Source organism: Phascolarctos cinereus, unplaced genomic scaffold (genome assembly GCF_003287225.1).
Source record: "Phascolarctos cinereus isolate Bilbo 61053 unplaced genomic scaffold, phaCin_HiC Scaffold_726;HRSCAF=1367, whole genome shotgun sequence".
NCBI classification, from domain to species: domain Eukaryota; kingdom Metazoa; phylum Chordata; class Mammalia; order Diprotodontia; family Phascolarctidae; genus Phascolarctos; species Phascolarctos cinereus.
Window position 1 is genome coordinate 194,562,997 of NW_027556098.1, and position 24,371 is coordinate 194,587,367.

Sequence of the window (24,371 nt, forward strand, 5' to 3'; positions counted from 1 at the left end):
TTCGTTGTTCACAGTTTGACATCAAGGCTGACTCTGGTGGAGTACTGGCTGTTCCCAGGAACATGGGCTGATGTCACACGCAGCCTTTGTCCCTATAGAAGGATCAAATCCAGAAGATGAAGTCAGATGAAAACAAGAGAGCTTTTGTTCAAAATGGGCATTTGCATGACTGGGATTGACAGAAGAGCAACTAAGGCTGTAAAAGCCATTTCGGAAGGTGAGAAAGAATGTAAAAAAATGAATGGTAAGTTCCACTGCCAGACTTGAGAGGCTGGATTCAGAGTACAGCAGCTTTATGATCAGAGGTCAGTTCTGCTAGGGAGCACAGTGGATAGAGCCCTGGGCCCAGAGTCAGGAAAACTTGAGTTAAAATCCAGGCCCAGATACTTACTAGCTGTCTGACCTTGGGCAAGTCACTTAGCCGCCTCTTGCCTCAGTTTCCTCATCTGTAAAATGGAAATGATAACAGCACCTACCTCCCAATATTGTTGTTAGGATCAAATGAGATATTTGTAAATCTATATGTGTGTGTGTGTGTATATATATATATATATATATATATATATATATATATATGTACATGCACATGTATGTCTGTATGTGATAAAGGTCCTGTATAAATGTAGCTATTTTTCTTCATTCATTTTGTCAACAAGTATACTGTTCCCCCTTCATAATAAATTTATTATTTTTAGAAAGCATCAGAGCTGAGACTCAGAGAATGATGGAACAGGAAGGGACTGTAGGGATTATCTGTTCCAGTTCCTTTCATTTTAGCTAATAGTTGACAGCATTTTTCCTCCAAAGGATTCATAGCAGCAATGTGGAAAATAGGCTCAAATATCATAGTAATGGATACATTTGTTGGCACATATTTAAATTTTTACTTAGAAGTTCTTATAGTGGTCCTTCAAATGATCTTAGAAATTATTTTCAGAAGTTAAACTGATTTATACTCACTTTTTTTGTGGGGGAGGGGGGGCAAGGGGTCATTTCTGCATTCCTGAAAGAAATGTGAAGTCCTTTTATGTTAAAGACAAATGCCAAGCACACAACTAGGTTGATTACTTATTTTAATTAGGTAAAAGTTTGCAACTAGTTAATGGCAACTGAATTTTATTGTACAGTTTCAAAGAAAATTTTCACAAAAATACTTGTAAAAATATACTGTCATATGTATGCTTCAGTCATGGGGAAGCGAAGGAGCTTGCCAACAAAACAAGAATTTTACAAGGTAAAAAGCAGCCAGTGCTTGTAAGTAAACACAGATCCTACTCAGGCACACAACTACAGCCTAGGACAAGTGGTATTGCTTCTATTTAATTATGAGAGAGAAGAGAGTTATGTAGGAACCAATTTTGGGGGATAGCAAATCTCAGTTATAAAGTATCTCTGGCATGTCTGGTTTCTAAAACAAAAAATATGTATAATAACACTTTATTGTCTCAAATCCAATTCCAATAAAATGTTAGTCAGTGTCATGTGATAGGAGGATCATGCTACTTCATTTATTCTTCATGCTACTTAAAAATAACAATAATGCCATTGTATGACTAACTATCCTTATAGTATTCTTTTGGGGGAGATATTATAGCCTCTCTTTCACTTTTCCTCCCCTCCAAAATTGTGCTTTTAGTGCTAATAAACCAGGGGGCAGTTTGTAAAGAGATACTAAGGCAGTTGGGAATTGAGGACCTTGGGATCTTAGGTAAGTGATCTGAAAGGTAGGAAAATGAGCATGTTGAATTTGCAGACACATAGTGGGTTGGATAAGTGAGGAATTACCTTATTTCTTTGGGCACTGTGCTGTTCCCAGGACTGTCACTTAAGTTGTTTTTATCAACTTGATATGCCTCTGCCTTCCCTTGACATACACTGCCATGCCTGGATTTTTCTGAGTGAATGAGTTCATTCCAAACCCAAGTTTCATAAAGTAGAAGTTTTATATTATAAAGTGACACAGGCTTGGGAGATGGAAGAAAAGAAATGCTATTCCATGCCCTAAACTTACTGCCTTCATTTATAGCATAGAAAACTGCCCCATCTTCAGCCAGACTGTAGTATCTACACCCCTCTGCACCCCATCCCCTTCCAGTTTCATCACAGTTTTCCTTGTAATATATCAATGCCCAGGCCTGAATTGTCTCTTCCTTTTAAGCAGTCAGTATCTCACATACCTCCTCCCATATGTCTGTTTCCTCCTCCAAGGACACATGAGCCTGACTTCTAGGATGGGTTGCTGTTGGTCTCCTATCATGTCTCTGGCTGACCTCACAGGGTCTAGAGTTGGAAGGAGCCTTTGAAAGAAGATCATCTAGGCTAAGGTGTTTGTTTCACAGATGAGGGAACCACAGCCTAGAGAGGTGAAGAGACTTGCCTGAGGTCACTTGGGTAATAAGCCAGGATTGACATGTGGGTTCTTGGGCCCCAGAGATCATGTTGCCCCCACCATATTGCCTGGGAGAACCAATGAAGGACAGCAGTCCAATGTGAACGTATGAAAGAAACCAAATAGAGTAAAAGTCTATTGCAGAGATGATTGATCCATCTTATAACTAAGCCATATTATCCATTTTATATTTAATGGGAGGTGGCCTAGAGAAGCTTCTATGAAAAAGGGGCCTTGAGAACCCAGAGAGCCAGAGGAATCTGAGGTGCATAAATAAGGTTGCATTGTCTGTTGGTGATTGTGTGTGTATACATGCAAACACATGCTGGCCAACAGCAGTAGAGCACAAACAATAACTGAGCGACAATACAGCCTTATTTTTACACCTCAGATTCCTCTGGATCTCAGGTTTCTCAAAGCTTCTTTGTCAGAGAAGCTTCCCTAACCCCTCTCCCATGAAATATAACATATGGATAAGACTAGAGGGGCAATCTGGTCGAATACAGAGAGCCCTGTATCAGAACATCAAGATTTGAATCCTGGCTTTCCTCCTTTATACCTGTGTGTCCTTAGACAAATTACTTCATCTTCCTGGGTTTAATTTTTTCATCTGTAAAAATGAAGGTTGTCCCAGAATGAGCTCTAAAATCCTATGGCCTGTGGAGTTACTTGGGAAGAGCCCCATTGGGTCAGTTCATGCCTATTGTATTGTGAAAAACACCTAGGAGGAAGTTCTCTCACACTATACTGAAATATGGTTCAGGGCTAAGGCTAGGGATAGGATTTTTGGATAATTCTTGTCTTGGAAAGGCATAGCCAACTGTTGCTCATTTATCATCCCAGTTGCTAATGTTTTTTTCTTTACTCACCCACCAAAAGCCAGGGGACTGAAACAAATGCAATAGTTTTAGAACTATGAGATCACAGAGGTGGACCCAAAGTCCAGATGGATAGATATACTGTGGGGAGGGGTTATATTGTGGATATGAGGTGTGAAAGGCCATTAAATAGCTTTGTCTGGTTGCCACAATCCTCGTATAGCTATCTCTTTATATATCTGTATAAATATATATCTATATAAATACACACATGCATACATAGGGGTGTGTATACATATATATATGTGTGTATGTGTATATGTGTGTGTATATATATATATATCTGTATGTATGTATGTATGTATGTATGTATGTATGTATGTATATTTTACCCATTTCTTAGACTAGAACTGGAAACCAAATTTTATCAATTTCTTGACATTCTTAAACCTTCAAGGGCATTGTGGGAAAGTGAAATGATATATGAAAACTAAATGTGTTCTGAATTTCAGATACATATAACATACTAATTAAAAGCAGCAACTCTGAGGCTTTGGTCCGACTTTAAGCATGTATAAACTTTCTAAGCTTTTTCACCAGGAATTTACCACTATTGGGAATATTGTTATCAGCTGGAGCTGAGGGACATTCCATTTAGCATCGGACCCACAAATCTCAGCTCCTTCCATGAACAGGAATCATCTACATTTTCCTTGATTTTTAGCTATAACAGTAGGGAAAATGGAATGTTAAGAATCATACACTCCTTAAAAAAGGGCCTAGGTGGTGTACTTTTTATTGATCACGGGTCCAAATTGCAACTGGACTTAATGCACAAGATAATATCAATAATAAAGGTGACTTAGCACTCATTTTTAAAGAAATACGCTAGGTAGGATTCTCTTGTGTTTAAAAGTAATATTTTTTTAACTGAGAAGAGGTATCTTTTTTCTTTTTTTTTTTTTGGCTGCTTTGCAATGCAGGATACATATATCCTTATTTATATGCTATATCCTCCCTTTCCTTCTCTTTAGACTTTTTGGATGAGGGAAATGGAAACTGTGGGAACACTAACAGCAGGTCTGCATGGCTCATTTCAGTGCTAGATTGCAGTAAAGCATGGACCTTATCTACTCCTCTATGGTTAGTCCTAGAATTCATACCCAGTTTTTATTACAATGCTTTAAACAAATGGCCTGAAAAATATGTGCTTAAAGAGACCCTCCATGCCCTCCCCCATCCCCATGAAACTGAACAGGGAATAAACTTGCTAACAAGCTAGTACTCTGAACACTGGAGTCGGCTCCAGTTTAGACTCCATGGGTATGACCATACAAATAAATGATTCATTCTGAAGTTTTCTTGTTAAGTTTTTGGTAGCTGCTCCCTTGGAAAAGTCTTCGAGGGTTTTGCCATAAGGTGTTCACTCATCAGGATTTTAGTTTTCAGAACCAGGTCTGTGAAAGTGACAGAAGGAAACAGTTGCAAGGCACCCAAACATACCACATCAGCTTAGGCGAATGATGCTATAACTTATGTCTCTAAGTCCCCCATACTCTACTCTTTTAAGTAGAGGAAACGTGTTCATTTATGCTGACAGCTGTAATCAAACACACTCCATAAGATAAACTCATATATTCTCTGAAACAAATTACTGGGCCCACCTGGCACACATGCAGGCTAGCTTTGTAGGCAAGGTAGTGAGGAGGAAACAGAGCTTAATGGGTTTTTTGTTGGTTTGTTTTTAAAGATTTAAGCTCTCAATGCTTAACATCTCATTTATTACGCTAGCCAACCATAATCCCTTTGGGAATTTCCTTGATTTCTAGACTCAACAGAAGCTGCTAGAACAGCAATTAGGCAGGGCTCTAGGGGGAAGATGAAGGAAGTCTGCCTGCCTTGGCAGACATTGAAAACTTAATGCAAATTCAACATCAAGACTGGTGCCCTCCAGCTGGGGGTGGTATAAGCACCTGCTCATTCAGTTTTAGCATTTACGATCACCTCAGATTTGATGTTTACCAACATTTTAGGATTCGAAATATACTTAGGGAGTCCAAGTGATTTGATGACCTGGGGGTATGGGGTATGCATCATAAGGAATATGGTAGTTTAACTCTGCCATTGAAAAGTTAAGTGCTTTTCTTTAGTGTATTTGATAAGTTTTGTTAAGGGAAATCCTTAAGGGCCTCTTCAAAAATTCAAGCATCACTATTTTCTCATGATGAAAAAAGCACATAGGTTCTCTTTAGCTGTCTATTTCTGGACAAACAAAGGCTGCCCATGAATGGCAAAAGGGGCATTCTTGCTCTAACCAGCCCCAAATGTGGTGTTGTTATGGGAACCTACCCTTTCATATTGATGATCTTTGCCTGTGCAACGGTCAAGCATCATTAAATAGTAGAGCTAAAAGCATACATAAAAACAACAGGCATGAACAGTGATGTTTTTCATTCTTTGGCGATGCTGCATGGAGTGACAGGCTTGTCTCATGATTGTAGGAGAGCAGCCAGATAAAATGCATCAGTGCTACAAGACCCCATGTGGCCATTTAAGCTACATCAGACTACAATGAAGGCAAACAAAGCAGAAAACAAACATTCTTGACCTAGTGCTGATCACAACAGATGTTTCATTTATAAAGTACCTTACTCTTCCATCAGAGCAACTTTGGTACCAACATAAAAGATATTTTACATACAGCTGGAGTTCTATGTACTTAATTACACCAGTTTTTGCTTTCTTCTGTATTTGGACTAGCACCAATGTACACTGTTTAAACCTATAGTTTCACAGAGTCATCCATTCTAGAGTGAGCCAGGGAGCCTCAGGGCACTGCCTCATTCTCAATGTATGGGATGTCCCCATACCTGCTGTCATTGGCCGCCCACTGCTTCACCGCTTCATCCATGATTTCCTGGGACAGACGATGGGCATACTCCAACACCACCACCCTGGCGGAAGAATCCTTCACGACCTCTGTTCTGACAGAAACCATCGAAGGCTTTTCGGTTAGAAATCTCTCCTCATTTTCTTGTCTCTTCTCAGTTGAGATTGTGTTTGGAAAAGGGAAAGTTTGCTTTGACTTTATGCAGCCCATAGTAATCAGGAATCAGGCAGAGGAGGAGGGAGATGTCCAGGGCTACTTTAGCAGCATCCTTGGAATACTCTGATAGGTAACCTGATTGATAAACCAGAGCTTTTCCTCCTAGGAGCAGGAATTGACAACTCCTTTCACCACTCTTCTCATTTATGGTTTATCTGTCAAAAGAACAAGGGTGCAGTTTGGAGGTTACAAAATGCTCAATGACTGAACATCATTTGGTTCTCTAACACCTGTGTTACTTTTACAATGAAGAGTTGATACAAGATACAGAAATTACTTATTTTGCAGATAGAAGGAAAAACAGGCTTTAAGAGCTGGGATTAAAATTTTTTTGCAATTATTTGTCATCATAGTAAAGACATTAAACTTTAATTATGGGCTAATTGTTGTTAATTGTTTTTCCTTCTCCCATTAAGCAAAACTGGATGCTTTTTAGCTAGGGGGAAGTTGTTGATGCTATTGAGGGAAAAAGGAAGAAGTTCTTGATTTATAGACACAAAAATTTAACCCTTTCATCCTTGTCTGCAACTAGAAGGAATGTAAACTTTTTTCTCGTAAATGTTTGGTGTTTTTGTGTTTTTCCTTGCTGATCATATCTTATAAACACAGCATCCATGCAAGCCAGATATTAGAAGACAACAAGCATTGCCTATTTCTAACACAATGTTTGGTTTTTTTTAATTTTTGATAACTTTGTGGAGAACATGTAAGAGATTCTCCTCTTCCCAGTGTTCAGTTCATTTGGTAGTTGTTTTAGTGTTTTGATTTTTGGAGGGGAAGTACAGACCTGTGATTTATTTGGAGGAGAGAACTACTGGCTTAGGAGAATCAATGGATATAAATCAGCAACTCATTTGTCTATATAGTCTTAGTACCAGTGGCAGTGAGGCATAAATTTACTTGCCCAGAGTCATAAAGTTTCCGTAGATCAGAGTCGGAATTTGAATCCAGGTTTTGACTCCCAGATAGCTCTCTATCCACTAAACCAGTACTTTTCAAAATGTGGTTCCCAAGACCCTTTTCAGGGAGTCTTTGAGGTCAAAACTATTTTTATAATAATACTAAGACATTATTTGCCTATTAAAATATTCTTCTCTTTCTACCTATATATCTGTGTTGGGTCAGATTTTGATACTTCAACTAAAACATTGCAAGAGACTTACTGAAAAAGTAGTAATAATAACAAACATTTGTAGAATGCCTACTATGTGCCAAGTACTATGCTAAGGCTTTACAGATATTGTCTCATTTGGTCCTTACGACAACCCTGCAAAGTAGGTGCTGTTATTATCTCTGGCTAACAGTTGAGGAAACTGAGGCAGGCAGAGATTAAATGATTTGCCCAAGGTCACACATCTAGTAAATGTGCGAAACTGGATTTGAACTCGGGTCTTACAGACTCCAGACATAGCACTCTATCCACTTAGTCATTGGCCACCCCTAATGAATATGAGAATCTGTATGCTATTAAGCCAGACATTAGAGAGATTTGCAAAAATTATTTTTAAAAAAATGGCACTCTCTTTACTAATTTTTTTGTTTGACAAAAAAAATTTCCGTAAAAATGTTATTTATAAAAACATAATAGGTTTATTATTATTTTTGAAAATTAATAACTAGTTTTAAATATTGAGTGAAGTTCTAGTATGATACCTATTGATAGGGTTAATCCACATAAACAAAAAGTCCTTTGGGGTCCTTAATAATTTTTATGATTGTAAAGGTATCCTAGAACCACTGCACTAAGTCATGCCATCTTTCATGTTTGTTTAGCAGGTAAAATTTAATGTAGATGATGTGTTCATAGAATTTCAGACTTGAAAAAACCCTCAGTAGCCATCTGGTCTAATTCACACCTGAAGAACTCTTAGTGTTAGGAAGTTTTTCCTTACATCAGGCCTAAATTTGCACTTCTACCATTTGCTCCCAGTTCTCCCCTCTGAGGCAAAAAAAAAAAAAGTCTAATGCCTCTTCCAAAAGATAGCCCTTAAAATATTTCAAGACAGTTGTCATGTCTCCTCCCCTCCCCAGCTCCTCCGTCAATTTAAGCTTTCTCTTTGTGCTATACATCCTCTGTTCTTTCAGCGAAGCGCCTTGAGGACAAGGACTCTTCCGTTTGTGTTTTTGTACACCCAGAGCCTGGCCCAGAAGAGGCACTTCATAAAGGCTTGCTTGATTGCTACAGCATGAACTCAAAGCCCTTTACCATGTCTGGATGTTCTCTAGCTTAGTGATGCCTGTAAAAAATGTGCAGAACTGAGCAGTGCTGTAGGTGTGGTCTGACTAGGGCTGAGTAAGGAGCCTATCGATGACCTCCTTCCTCTGAGTTATCCCTCTTGCTTTCTGTAGCCTAAAATCCTTCTGTCTCTTATATGTGAGGCTGATTGAATGCCTTTGTTCTCCTGAGCTTTCAAACTGCAGTGACAGCCCATGAGAGGACTGACAGATAGAGGGGAGGAGGGAGCACAAAGAACTTCCAAGTATGGAGGGGGATGAGAATTAGGATCATAGGACTTGGATCTGGGAAGGTCTTTAGAGGTCACACCATCTGGCCCCAAAATTTCACAGATGAGGAAACTGAGGGGAAGTGACTGGGCTGAGGTGAAAAGGTAGTAAGTAGAAGAGCTAGAATTTGAACCTTGGATTTTCTAGGTATAAATCTAGTCATTACTACCTTGTTTACATGGCGCTGCAGGGCAGAACAGGAGCCATGGGTGAATACTGCAGAAGCTTATTGAGATTTAGTAGGAGGAAAAAATGAAAAATTCAAACTGTCACAAAATGGATTGGGCTGTCTCAAGAGGCGATATTTTGTGTTAGGTGGCTTCTCTTTCATGTCATGGGAGACCTGTAAGTGGCGGTTAAGTTGACCAACCACCTTTAGGATTTTATACAGGAGATTTATGTTTCAGGGTAGTTGGGCTGGATAACCTCAAAGGTCTCTTCCAACTCAGATTCTGACCAGTAAATTAAGTTCTCTCATTTGGCAATATTCTCAATTTTTCAATATTCTCCTGAATATCTAAATCTTTGCCAAAGATTTAAGGGAAAAAAACTTAATTGCCTACAAGAGTCATGATTCTGAATCTGATAGTTCTAAAAATGTATGTTGGGAAAAAACTCAGGTTCCCAGTTCCCATTTACCACCCCTGCTCAAACCCCAAAGGTAGCTGACAGAGAATCTACGACTCTATACAACAAGCTAAGCACAGGTTTGTGTGTGTGTGTATCTAATGACTGAGCCCTGTCAAGGTCAGGCTTTGTGTAATGCTCTAACTTCAGATTTTTAAAGTGTGTAATGCTCTAACTTCAGATTTTAAAGTGAGCAGGAGTTGCTAAATTCTCCTTATTATACTAAACATGTTAACTGTACTCAATGATAGTAAATTATTCCCTTTGGAGTGTATTTCCTACATAAGGATTCTTTTTTAGCCAGTTATTCTGAAACACAGATAATTTTTTCACAGACTTGACATAAAGTCACTGTTAAAATCCAAGGTGTCACATATCTTCAAATATTATCAAAAAGGATGTATCAAAAGCCGTCATCCTGGGCTTCTGAAGGAATGTGGGATTTTTAGCTTGTAAAAGAAAAAAATATCTGACATGTATACGAAAGGGTAGCCTGTAGAGAACAGCACAATCCAAAGTGGATGCCAACCACATGACCCCAAAGGGTATGTGGATTAACCAAATGGAAGATGAGTGACATCCTACAATAGGCAATCATTGGCTTATTTCCAGTATCATAGCCTCTACCCATTGTCCCACAATACTCCCTCACTCTGCTTCCCCCTTCCCCTCCCTCCAAGATTACCTTGTGGTTGTAGTAGTTGCCAGGCTCTGCACTCTGGGGGAGGGGCAGAGGCCTGCGACTGCCCCCCCCATATTTGCTGGGATAGAGTGAGCAGGCACGAATGGGTTGTGAGCATTATCTTTCCCCACAAAGGCCACACCTCTTTACAAAGGTATACCCCCATTCCTCTAGTCACCCAGGTTTGCAACCTCAATGTCATCCTTAACTCTTCACTCCCCTTCACCTCACATATCAGTTGTCAAATCTAGCCATTTCCATCTCTATGTATCTTGTATGTGTCCCTTCCTCTCTACCCATCATCATTACTGCCCTAATTCAGGCTGTCATCATTGCTAGACTATTACAACAGCCTCTTGAAATTGATTTCCTTGATGCAAGTCTCTTCCCACTTCAAATCATCCCCTCCACGTCACTCCTCTACTCAAACTCCTATTGCCTCCAGGATCTAGGATCAAATATCTTTTATCTCATCTGTTTAAAATTTATCTTTTCACATCAAATTATGAGGTACATAATTACTAGTACAGTAGTATATGTATGTAAATTCATAAATCAGTAAATTGACATATTGGGTAGTTGATGCTCTAACACTTTTTACTGCAGATGTGCATGACCCCAGAAGTTTGGAGAGCACTGCTGTAAAAGATGGAGTAGATTTAATCTGTTTAGTATCAGAAAGCAGAAGCAGGCCCAATAGGTGGAACTTACAGGGAGGCACGGTGATACAGCTGACAGGGCATGGGACTTGGAAGTTAAAAGGACCTGGCTCTGAATTCCAACTTTGCTACTCACTACTAACTGGACAAGTTATTTATCCTATCTGTGCCTCAGTTTCTTTCTGAATTCCAACTTTGCTACTCACTACTAACTGGACAAGTTATTTATCCTATCTGTGCCTCAGTTTCTTAAACTGTAAAATGAAGGAATTGGAGAAGGTCCCTTCCAGCTCTGTGATCAGCAAATCTTACCTCATTAATAAAAAGTCAATATGAAGAAGTTTCTAATGGAGCAGTTGAAAAAAATGGAAGGGTTCCCAGTGAGATAATTAATTACCTGTCAGACTCCTGCACTGGAAGATTGGACTAAACCTATTTCTAAGGTCCCATCTAATCAGAGGTGTGCTGGAGCCAGCTCATACACACTCAAAACAGCTGATTGTTAAATTTTCAGCATGAGTATTTACACCTCAGAAATTGGCAAACCCATGAAATTGGGGTTTAATTTATTTTGTTGGTTGTCTAGATTTAAGAAAGTCATGTTAGTAATGTGTTAAATAGTGCAAGTTAATCTTAGGAGTATATGTGTACTTTTTTTTTTGAGAACCAGTTGTTAAACATCTACCAGCATTCCACTGCTTCCAATACTGTGAAATTATCTCATGGGATCTGTGCCAGAACTTAGATGAAGAAATCCATGTTAGAGAACAAAATATCATTCTGACTGACTTAATATTATCACTTAAAAGTACAATAAATAATGTGCTTTCCATATGCTGTTAGCTAAAACAGGTGGCTCTGTTCCATAGGTAACCCAAGGTCTTTTCCTGAAAGGAAATGATTGGCAGTTACAGGGAAGCTGATTTCAGCTCAACCTAAGGAAAAAACCTTCCAACAACTGAAGTTATCCAAACAATGGATGGGCTGCCTGATCACTGGACCCAGTACTATATCAGAGGAGGACTGGTTGCAGAATGTTTATAGCCTGGAGAAGACAAGACTTGGTGGGGGGAGGAGGGAGAATCATAGCTTTATAGATTTAGACCTGGAAGGGACCTTAGAAGATCAGAGAGCCCAACCCTATCATTTTGTATTTTGCAGCAGACTTCAGATATTCCTAGGACTGTCAGGTGGAAAGAAGGATTAGACCTATTTTGTGTAGCTTCTTGGGGTAAGTAACTACAATGTGAAGTTCAATGACAGATGAAAAACCACAGTCACCATATCTGGGGGATTAGAGAGAGGGCCACCAGAAGAAATCTAAGTTCTAGGAGAACATTTTGTGACCTAACAAAGCAAAAGTAGACACGTAAGAGCTTCCAAGTCTATAAAGAGATTTGTATGGCCTTTACATGTTACTTGGCTGTATATTCCTACCAGCAAGAGCTACACAAGGCATTATGTTTTTTGTTTCTGTTTTTCTTTAAACTTCCAAGCTTCCACCTAGAGCCACATTAAAAATAGGAACCAATAAATCACCAAATAGATTATTACAGCTACTTGCATAATAGCTTTTAAGCTACTTGTAATTTGAGGTAAGAAGAATTATGTAATAAGATCATTTTATTAACCAGGTAAATGTTAAAGGAGCATAAGGCATATGATAAGAATGTGGAATCAGACAAAACTCTGGAGCCCACTGCCTGTAGATGGTGGAGTACACTTAACTTTGTGTAGCTCTAGAGGGCAGGCCTGGGGCCAAAGGTCGGAGCTGTCAGGGAGGCCTGGTACAAACAAGGCACATAGGCCTTGGGAGTACATTAGGACCTGCCTACAATTTCATGGAACTTCTTGAGAATTAAAATAGAATTCTTGCTTTGAGGTATTAAAGTCCAAAATGACCAAAAGTATGCTGATGTTATTGTTTGAAAGGCACAAATGAATTGATGGGTACTATCCCAGGAAAAGCAAAGTAGAATTACTGTCTGTAGTAACTAACTAGTGTCATCTCCCTTCCTTGTTAACCAGCATGGTACCTAAAGGAGTCATTAAAAAAAACAGAATTTTCCTTGCAACCCCCCTAAGAACCAAAATACCTTACAACTGCTCACAAAACAAGTTTTTTGCTTGTTTTTTTTTAATTCACTAATAATGCAGAACTCTTGAACCAAAGCATGGACACCTTGGGTCTTCCTTATCTCAATTACCACATCTTGAAGGCCTTTCTATGATTACATCTTGCCTACCTTGCACACTGCAGCTCCTTAATGATTTCTTTTGGTAGTTTCAGTTTAAAAGTCCTGTTTTTGATACTGCCCTAATTCATTCTCAACTTTTAGGGAAACCATATTATGGTTCCCTACTTTATATTCTTACTATAATTCTCCTATCCTGCTTGTGGACTCCAGTCTCTAAAAGGGATCTGCCACTGTCTGATGGCAAAGCCACTTCTTGCCTAAATTGCAAGAGGCCCCTCCACCCCATACATGTGCCAGTCAGCAGTCCTTTGGAACCGGAACTCCATATGCTGCACTGAGTATATACCTTTGGCATTACATAAATGTTAAGTACCATTGAGATTGAAAATTTTATGCATAGACCCTGCCACAACCTCTGCACACAAATGTCTGTAGGTCACATTTTCCCCTGATGAGTCTTCAGCCAAGCTAAGGGACTCCCTCCAGACTTTAATTCTGTGATAGTCATACTCCAAATGGAGTCCACATCCACAAGGATGTTGACGGCCTGAGGCTGTGTGTATAGGTAGCACCAAAACATGCAGATTAAAAGCTCAGTAATCCAATCTTCCTTCAGAGAGTTATTTCCATGACCTAGGCTCTGAACCACAATACCACACACAGGGCCACAACAAAGCAATAAGGGTGCTACGTACCCACAGAATAAGGCTTCTTCCTCACCTTCTGTATCACTTTGATATTATTGCTGTTTAGCAGACTACCTTCAACAAACAAGGAAATTCAAAGAAGCAAAAAGAGGGGTGGGAGGAGCCTTCACAAGCCTGGCATTCCTCATGTCAACACAGAAAGCATATGCTAGCACTGAGTATACTTGTAAGCAGAAGCTATAAATAAATGTTCTACTTTCAGTTCATGGGCCCTTCCCCTTGACCAGCTGTGAATCTAATGTTTGTCAATGAAAGGGAAGGCTCTGCCTTCATCAGCCCCTAGAAAGTAGGGGCAGTACTGGATGCCTCCCCAAGCTACTCCCCCCCCCCAGAACAGGGCCTAAACATCACATCTGTTTTGTAGTAGCTTGGGCAGAGGTCACCACTGTGTATTAACAGTAGCAAAGGACCAGACCAGTAATTGTCTAACAGTATCACAGCCAGCCACAAATGGCCATCACTATGCTACACATTATCAGGTAAGGGTACTATAGAACAAGAAACATTTTGCTTGGCAAGCTGTTCCAAAATTTTAAGTGAAGGTGGGTAGGTAATGCAATATAGACTATTGCACTTGGGAGTTAGGAAGACTTAAGTTCAAATCTTGCCTTAATCGATAAGTGATCCTGCCAAGTCACAACCTCACTCTGCTTCCGTTTCTCACCTAGAAAATGGAGATAAGAATAGCACCTACCTCTCCGGATTGTTGGGAGGAACAAATAAGATAAGTTATGTAAGGTCCTTTGTAAACCTTTAAAAAAGTAGTTAAATGCCAACCATTATTGTTGTTATTATTATAGAGATCAGCAGCCTCTAAGCAGAGAGCCCTTTGGATTTTCATCATTAATGAAAAATTTTAAATCCTTAAAACATAGTTAGAGTCTAGAGGTTCTCCACAATAAATGGTGTGCCACTGTGCCTAATTCAATGATGAATACTTAGCCAATGCCTAATAAATATTGACTGATTTATTATTTTAAAAGGTGATTATAATCTAAACTTATATCTCACTGAAGATCAGCTGTGCTTTATAATCATTGATCCCACTGACAAGCCTTCAGCAAGAGGCTGGTTTATTATATGTGAAGGGGTTTGTTGTTTTTTTTATAGTATTTTATACAGCAGGAAAAAGACTCCAAGAAATGTATTAACCATTAATCTAAGTCAACAGTCCAGCAGGTTATCTGGTTGCTTTCTGGGACAGTATGTGCCAAATACACATGAGACATTTCACTTTTCAGGCATTTTGTATTCATCTTGTTAAAATGGGCCAAATTGGTTGACTGCAATCATATTTTAAGTACTCATATACTAAATGCTGGGTTCAAATCTTATGGCCTTTTAGTTCACTTAAAAAAATTGAATAAAACTGGCATATATGTAGTAAACAACAGCAAAAAAATAAAAACCCAGTTTTCATAAGCTTCGTATGACTTCAGGGCTACTCCTCAGACCCTTTAAAGAACTAAAAGTTAAAAGATTCCCTTGCCACTAAAAACTAACATTTACAGAGCACGATGTAATGAAAATCATGCTGCATTTGGGAATCATGACAAACTGCAGAATTATGGTTATCCTACTTCCAAATAGTTCACATGTCTGCAAAGGGCCCATGCTTTTTCTCCAGATCAAGTGGTCTTTTGCACTTGCCAAAATACTAAAAGTGGCTTCCTCTTGGTGTGAGGTGGAATGGGAAAAGAATTGTTTTTTCAAAGATTTTTTTTTAGGTGCTCTGTGGAAACACTGAACGTTCCTAAACAGTAAGAACATTAAGTCCTAAGCCACAAACGGCATCTCCAGTTGTCAGAGAAGAAGGACTCTCTGGACCACAGAGCCAGCAAACTAATCTGCCTTCATCAGGTCCTTAAAGGAAGTAAATAAATGGACGATAGGGTAAACCTTCTCTGGAGATGTTACCCTCCACTAAGCCTTCTTTGGCTCCTAGCCAGATTCTAGGGGAAAAGTTTGCCTTAGGGCCCATCGCAAAAGTACCTGGACGTGAACTAGGCCTAAACCATACCAGACTCCAGCAGAAGGGGGAGCTCTAGACATGTTGTGGAAACAACTCGTTCTCTGTAAAGTACCTGACTAATTAAGGCTCTTATTCAAATATATTTTGGAGACTAGTACCTATCTCTTATCCTTCATCCTTTACCCCCGAAAAATAAAGCAGGTTGACAAGGTACATTATATGCTAAAGCTGCTAGAATGAACAATGAGTGCATAGCAGAGCTGTGGATAGAGGGGTTGGTCAATGGAATCTCACTGAGTTACGGAAAGGCTTATAAACACATACCAGGTCTTCTACTCAGCTAACACTTTTAAGAAAATGCAATGGGGGCTTGGCCCATGTATAGCCTAACTTCATGGGAGATTTTCACATATCTGGACTTGGTAAAATAAGAATAAACTCATGCTTTCTGCTACTAGAAAGAAGTTTCCTTCTCTCCTCCCTGGAAAAAAATACATGCAGCTAAAAATGTAGAGTCTATCATGGTTATCTGAGAGTCACAAAAGCCACATCACAGCAGAGACTTAGCAGCTTTTCCTTCCAAAACAAAGAGGGCACGTGCAATTGCTCATAGTTGGAGTGTAAAAATAATTTTTTTCCAAGTGCCAATTGGTGGCAAGAGGGAGGGCAGAGTTTTCCCATCCCTTTACTTCTCCCAGATTTTTGCCTAAATCAACTAATATTCATAGAAACATCTACTAGTCTAATACTTAGACAAAGGTTGTAGAGATGGTAGACACTTAAGAGACATCTGGTCCAACTACGTTTAAAAAAAATTTTTATACAATTTTTTGTTTCCATGTTGCCTAAAATTTCTCCGTTTTGAGACATCCCATATAGCAAAGAATTCTACTCCATTTTACAGACGAGGAAATTAAAAGACTCAGGGAAGGGAATATCTTGCCCAAGGTAACGCAGATAGTACACAGAAGAGCTGGGATTTAAACCAACGTCCACTCATTCCCAAGTGATCTTATAAATGTCTTAGTTCTTTTAGTACAAGATTTATCCCCACCCCTCAACTTGCAATCTAAAAACACCTGGCATTTGAGTCCTAGATTGTGACCTGCCCTGTGTAAGCTTACTTAATGACCAAGTCACTGCTACATCTCACTTTCTCCTAAATTCACTGGGATTGCTAGGAGGTAAGCCAACAATCAGAAGTAGCACCCAACCCCTTCCCCTCTCAACTTCACTTTAATTCATAAAGCCGGATTTTTTTTTTATTAACCACTTTTAGAATGCAGAAATCCTTGATCCAAGCTGGCTATTCCCCTGCCCAAGCTGGCTCAGGGGTTTAACTACTCATTGATCCACACAATCTCCCCTCCCCCCAACAGTTTTCATTTGTTGGGATATAATGTCTTACTCCAAAAGGGTGCTGGATTTGGAGTCAGAAAACCTAGGTTCTAATCCTGCCCTATATCTGTGTGACCTTTGGCATGTCACTTAATAAAAATAACAAGAGGAACAGCAATGATAGCTTGCATTTATAAAGCACCTTAAGGTTTGCAAAGCACTTTACAAATAACTCATACAACAACCTGGAGAGGTAGGTGCTATTATTATCCCCATTTTACAGATGAGAAAACTGAAGCAGGGAGATTTAATGACTTGCCTAGGGTCACACAGCTGGTAAATATTTTAGGATAAATTTGAACTCAGGTCTTCCTGACTTCAGGTCCAGCAGTCTTTACTTCACCTCCTAGCTGCCTCTAACAACTTTTCCAGGTCTTGGCTTCCTCATCTACAAAAAGAGGGGGTTGGTCTGAATGACCTCCAAGGTCCCTCCCAGCTCTAAATCAATGATTTAGCTCACCTCCTCTCCCGTCTGAAATTCAGGAAATAAAAAATAGCTGCTTTTCCCCAAAAGGACTTGGGCCCCTGATTTAGAACATTTCCTGGGACCATATGTCCCACATAGTGACATCTTGTCTTACTGATGTTCTGGCTAAATGATAATATGGTGTCTGGCACATGAAAGAGCTGATCTTCACTCTACATACTGAAAAGCGCTTTATGCAAGGGCTGTATGTTCAAGGAGCAGACACATAGGAGCAGGGTGGCGGTGTCAGAACATGGCCATCATTGTTTAGTGGGATACAACTGGGCCATTCTTTTAATTAGTAGCTGAGGCAAGGAATCTGGGCATGAATCAGAACTTGGATCAGAACTGGCACAGATCCCACCCCCACCCCATTTGCAATGCCACCTTAAAACTTCAGAGTCCCCAAACACTAACAATCTGGGGAATCATGTTCAAATTTCCTTCTTGTGACGAAGAAAAAGTTTATTCACTTCCCTATTACCACCTTAAGGTTTTAGAGGCCTGGCAGTTTACCATCACTTTGACAAACATTACTAACTTAGCTGATCCTCTTAACACTCTCCTGGGGTAGGGAGGTAAGGTATTACTTGCTCCATTTGGCAGGTAAGGAAATTGTGGCACAGACCTATTCTGGAAGGGTGCTGAGGTTATCTCTATAATTCTATAAGGTTTTTTTTGTCTCATTGTTTTCTTATGACATCTCAGATGGGTGGATAGTGCTGGTTGTTTAAGAGAAATGTGAGGATGAAAGAGACAGCAGTTTTGGGAATAAATCCTCTTTTCCTCTGTAACTGGCCAGCCCACAGCATGAAATCAGTATCCCTCACCTCTCCCCACTCCTGAGATTTCATCATGCCCCACATCCCATAAATGAAGGCAACTGTTCTCTCAGAAGTAATCACAGACAAACACACCTTGCCATGTTAGAAAGTAGTCTATCTTTGTTCACAACTGGTATTTCAACTTTAAACATTTCAGCCTACAGGCAAAATACAACCTAATGCAACAAAACCCAGTTCAAATACAGGAGGTAATAGTGGGTCCCAATCGCTAAACAGAAAGTGACATGTACTATCAGCTGCAATTGCCTTATGAGGTGGCTTTGATTGACTTGATTTATGAGAAGGGAGGAGTGTTTGTTGAAATGACTGTCAAAATAAAATATACTGTCAATAGGGAAAAAATAAACCAAGCCTAATTTGCATGGGGGTTTCTCAGCAGTTTAGCAGAAACATTCCTTTAACGATGAGAGGGCAGCAATTGGTGAAGATGAGAGCGTAGGTCTGGAACATACCCAGTAGGAGGGGACTCTTCTTTTTCATGTGTCCTAGATTTCTGTGGCCATGGTCTAGCAAAGCCTCTAGGCTCTTTCCCAGAATAATGTTTTTCAATGCATAAAATAAATGCATAGAATTGCAAAGGAAACCAATTTTACTGAAATACAGATAACAAATGTTTAAAAAAAGTTTGTAGACCTGAGGTTAAGAACTCTTGATTGAGATATTAAAACTAAGTTCTTCACTGGGTCAGATCAATGATGCAATTAGCCCTGTGCTTCTGCCTCTGAATAGTGTGCCAACAGCACACTATTCAATGAGCTAATGTAGTTGGAAAGTAGTTGGGTGCAATGGATAGAGCACTAAGCCTAGATTTAGGAAGATCTGAGTTCAAATCAAGCCTCAAACACTTACTATGTGACCCTGGGCAAGGCACTTAACCCTATTTGCCTTAGTTTCCTCATCTATAAAATGAGCTGGAGAAGGAAATGATAAACCACTCCAGTCTCTTTGCCAAAAACACCCCAAATGGGGTAACGAAGAGTTGGGCATGGGTGAAAAACAACAAAAGTTGTTTTATATGCCGGTGGCATTTCTTTGATTAAGCTACAAACCCCACAAGGCCAACAACAGTATATCTCATTACTTTTAAGAATTCCATATTGTAGACACTTAATGCTCACTGGGTTGTTGGAATGGATTAATAAAAATTAAAAGCTGTCCCCACACCAAGTTACTGCCAATAGTTATTTGTTTCAAAACCCACAAAGCCCCAAACAGTAGTAGCAGGCTCAGTTTCTTATTTAACACTTATTTAATCTTAGATTCCTTGTCCTTTCACTTGTCATGCCTTAGCAAATCCCAATTAAGCCCATCCTTCCTGTTCTCCCCTACTATGCTACTAATTCCATTGGAGGAAGTCATACTGCCATGTTGCTTGGGTCCATAACAGATTCAAGTTATTTAAACTCAATGGGGTCCTCCCTATTATATGGCAGTCCTTTCATACTTCCTCCAGTGGCTCTTCTAAACTCTCTCTTCCCTCCTTACAAGCCCCTTAGACCACTCTCATCCCCCAACTCCACCCTTTCTCCACAGAGGGCTTCTGCAGTTAGAAAATCAAGGCTGTCATGAGCATCCTCTTCCATTCTACTTCAAACCCCAAAGCCCCTGTCCATTGCCCCATAATTCTTCTCTACTACTCTAGTTTCTCAGGGAAAAAGTGGCTTTCTTTCCTGGTGAGGTCAAACCCCCTATTCATGCCCATGATCCCATCCCATCCAAGATAATGACCACTTGATTTCATGCACACATCTCCTTCATCCTTAAAAAACTTGCACTTATCAAATCTGGCCTCAGACAACAACACTCACTAGCTGTGTGACTCTGGGCAAGTCACTTAACCCCATTGCCTAGCAAAAACAAACAAAAAAACTTGTACTTGATCCCTGGCATTCTCTCAGCTGTCGCCCTACATTTCTTTTTCCCTTTCACAGCCAAACTCCTAGGAAAAGTCCAATGCTTCCATTTCCTCACTTTTCAACCCTCTGCAGTCTGGCATGGGACCCTAATCCTCAAATGAACTTACTCTGTCTGAGCTTAAAGTAATATGATTCTTAACTGATAAATCCCCCATGGCCATTTCTTTGTCTTCATGTTATGTGACCTGTCACTTGGTTGAAAACACCTCCAGGCACTTGTATCATTCTTGACTTTTTCCTTTCCTTGCACACCCCCTAGAATCAATCTGTTGCTAAGGGTTGGCAATTCTGCCTCCACAATATCTCCAGCATCCTTTCCCTCCTCTCTACTCATGTGACCACTATTCTAGTTGAGTCCTTCAGCATCTCTCCCCTGGATTATTACAGTAACCTCCTTTTTGGTCTCCCTGCTTTCCAGTCTCTTCCCTTTTCCAGTCTGTGCTCCATATACATCTGCCAAAATATACTTCCTAGTAACAGGTCTAAACACATCCTTCTGCTCAAAATTTTTCATGAACTCTAGTGCCTCTAGGATAAAAGACAAATGCCTCAGCCTGGCTCCAATTTACCTTTCCAGCCTTATTTCACATTATCCCCCCCTCCCCCTTCATGTAGTCTACGTCCCCCACCAACTACACTGCTGGCTGGTCCTCAAATTCCACATCTCACCTCCAGGCTCCATGTTATTGAACAGACTGTTCTGTGTCTGGAATTCACTTCTCAACTCACTTCCTAGAATTTTTAGTCTCTTTCCAGGTTCTGCCTTCTATGAGAAACCTTTTCTGATCCACCAGTTCTCTCCACCTTCAAATTACCTTGCATTTACTTATCTTTGTATGTGTTGTATCTCTCCAGGAGCATATAAGCTCTTTACAAGGGAGAGATGAGGGGGACTGATGACTAACTTATATTTGTGCTTGTATTCCAATTCCCTAGAACAATGCCTTCTACACAGTAGGTAGTTAATACATATTAATGTAAATTAACTTCGTGAATTCTACTTAAGATAACATACTGGTAATATATATACATATATATACACACATATTATATATATAATATACACACACACATATTTTTGCTGAAACTAATATCTTTTAAAATTAAATTTTACTTAAGGATCTCCAAATGTCACACGTTCAGAAAATTTCCATTTATCATAGATAGATTGGTAGTATTGACAGAGGCCAGAAAGTAGTACTATCAACTCCTCATCTGTAAAATGATGATGGATTAGAAACTGGAACACCCCACATGTGACCTCAAGGCCGAAGGTTCCCCACCCCTGGATTAGATAATCTCTAAGGTCCCTTCCAACTCAAAACTGATGATGGAATGAACTGTTTTGTTTCCATCATCATCATCATCATCATCATCATCATCAAATAGCTGTGACTTATAGAAGACTTTTAAGTTACAAAGTGCTTTGTATATCTTTTTTCATTTGTTCCTCCCAACAAGCCTGGGTGGGGGTATTTTGTGGTATCGTTGGGAATAAGAGGGAGGGAGATTCAGACTTTGCAGCTAGGTGGCACAGTGAATAGTGTGTCAGGCCTGGATTCAGGAAGACTCATCTACCTGAGTTCAAATTTGGCCTCAGACACTTACTAAATATGTGACCCTGGGCAAGTCCCTTAACCCTGTTTGCCTCAGTTCCTCATGTGTAAAATGAGCTGGAAAAGGAAATGACAAACCACTCCAGCATCTTTGCCAAGAAAACCTTAATGGGGTCATGAAGAGTCTGTCACAACTGAACAACAAAAGATTCAGACTGGAACACGCTATTCAAAGAGCTGCTTAATGGATTTATCTCAGTCTAGAAGGAAGCCTGAGGAGTCTATGCCCTATCTTCTACAACATTTTCATAGGCATTGATGAAGAGAAAGAAATGATCAGATCTAGTGGGGATAGTTAATAGGTTAAATGAGAGAATTAAGACTTTAGAAGTTGGCAAGTTGGAGACAACTAGCCAAAATGCACAAGATGAAATTTCAGTGGGATGGGTAAATACGTTTAAGTTTAAAAAACAAATTCTACAAGTACAGAAAGAGCATACTTAGCTTAAGAATAGTTCATATTAAAAGGCTTTGAGGGCTGCAGTTGAATAAAAGCTCTCTGAGAGACAACAGTGAGATGTAGCTACTGAAAAAGCTAAGACCATGTGCAGAGTAGTAAATTTAGTTCTGTGCAGCCACTTTCAAAGAGAGACACTGACAAGTTCATCCAGAGATGATATGCTGAATTGTTGAAGAGACAGTATAGTAATTGTTTTTTAAGTAGTTGAAACACTTATAATATGGAAGAGGGATTAAATTTATTTTGTGTCCCTCCAGTTAGATTAATGAGTAGAAGGACAGGAAGGAAGGTTTCAGCTTAATGTAAAAACATTTACTAGTAGCTGTCGAAAAGAACAGAGATAGGTTGCCAAAAAGAAGTGAGCTGCCCATCGTGGGAGGTGTTCAAACAAAAATTGAATGGCTGGTCACCTGTCGGTAATGTTATAGGAAAGGATTCCTGTATTGTTTGACAGTTTGGATAAGTAATTTTTTGTATCAGGGAAGATCAGGAAAATGAAACAACGGGTTGTGTTTTTTTATATTTGTGTTTGATAAAATTTCCCCAAGGCTTGGGCTTACTTAATCTTCCATTTTCTCCTGATGAAAGCTTATTGTAGAGCACCTTAAAGTTAACCCAAAAGAAAGAATAAAGAAACAAGTAAATGATGTTCAGGTTTATGTTCCATTATCTTAAAAGTCGATTTTTCATGCCTTGGTACTACTAAATTGAAACATGCACCATGGCAAGCATCCTGTGCATCATACTGAAAGAACGAATGCAATGGAAACGACTCCCAAACTTCCAGTGTATGTGTGATGCATAGGACGCTGGCATTTCCCAGGACCACCCCAAAGGCTGATGAATCTGCTAGATCAGCCTCAGTTTTCCTTCACATCTGCATGGTAATTGATTGCTGGATCTGTCTGACCACGGTGCTCACGGAACGAACTGCTAACAGCCTCTGACCGTATCCCACCCAACGCATTCAATGCAATCCTCAACAGCTCTGCCAGACGAATAAAATGTTTTAGTACCTAAAGCTTTGTAGATGTAAGATACCTCCTCATAGGATGAGTCACCATCGGAGGGGAAAGGAAGGGGCATCTGCAGAGTAGCGTGTAACCACCCTTTCGTGCCAGTGTCTGGGGGGCTCGGAACCACCCGGGCCCGTGCACCCGGCCCTCCGCACCACCTGCCTGGCTCCCTGCCCCGGACAGATCAGCGCCGCCAAGTTGGCGAAGACGGACGGACAGAGGACACGGACACACAGACACACACGCACGCGCGCGCTCCAGATGAGCACTTACTCGCCCGCGGCCCGGACAGCTGCTGCAGGAGCGTGCGGGGGGCTCGGGCCGGGCCCGGGAAGCCCCGTCTGCGGCGGGCTGTGTTCATAGCTCTGGGTCGGGTCGGGCCGGGCCCCCGGGCCGAGCTCCCGATGCCAGCCGGGGCCAAGGGTCTGTCGGCGTCACGGGCGGAGAGGAGGGAGGGGGCGCCCAGCGGGGCAGGTGGGCAGGGAGCGAGCGAGCGCAGCAGCAGCTGCAGCTGCGGCCGATGGAGCCGCCGCTGCCTTCGCTGCCCCGGGCTCGGAGGGGCGGCTGCGGCTGGAGGACGGGGCGTCCTTCTGGCCGCACGGGCGCCGCCTCCAGCCCGGCCCGCTGTCCTCCCCGGCTCTCGCCTGGCGCAGGCGGCAGCGGCGCCGCAGCACAGGTGGCTCCTGCTCCGTGCGCTCCCGGAGCGCCCCAGCCAGCCGAGGCTCTGCAGCGCCCCCTGCTGGGCCGCGGCGGGGGCGGGCGGCCAGGGTCCTAGCCTGCGGAGCCCACAGCGAGCGCTGCTGCCGCCGCTGCCCCCGCTCGCTGCCCCCGCCGCTGGCCCGGCCTGGGCCACGTCAGCCTGGCTGCAGAGGCAGCTGACCGCAGAATTCGAGAACGCTTCCCGTCCCATCCACCTGGCATCCCACACCCTCGGTCCACCCACACCCACTGCAACAGGTGAGCCACACCCCTCCTCCCCATTACTTTGGAA

At 41.0% G+C, this 24,371-nt stretch overlaps 1 protein-coding gene across 1 annotated transcript in view; it reads right to left on the reverse strand.

Moving 5' to 3' along the window:
• Positions 1-1,059: 1,059 nt before the first annotated feature.
• The window catches only part of AKAP19 (A-kinase anchoring protein 19), a 64,141-nt gene continuing 40,829 nt past the window's right edge, over positions 1,060-24,371 (reverse strand). Inside the window, exon 2 of the mRNA XM_020993638.2 lies at positions 1,060-6,468. Within this exon, the coding sequence (XP_020849297.1) occupies positions 6,035-6,307 (273 nt within the window). The 5' untranslated portion in view covers positions 6,308-6,468 and the 3' untranslated portion in view covers positions 1,060-6,034. The remainder of the gene's footprint in view (positions 6,469-24,371) is intronic.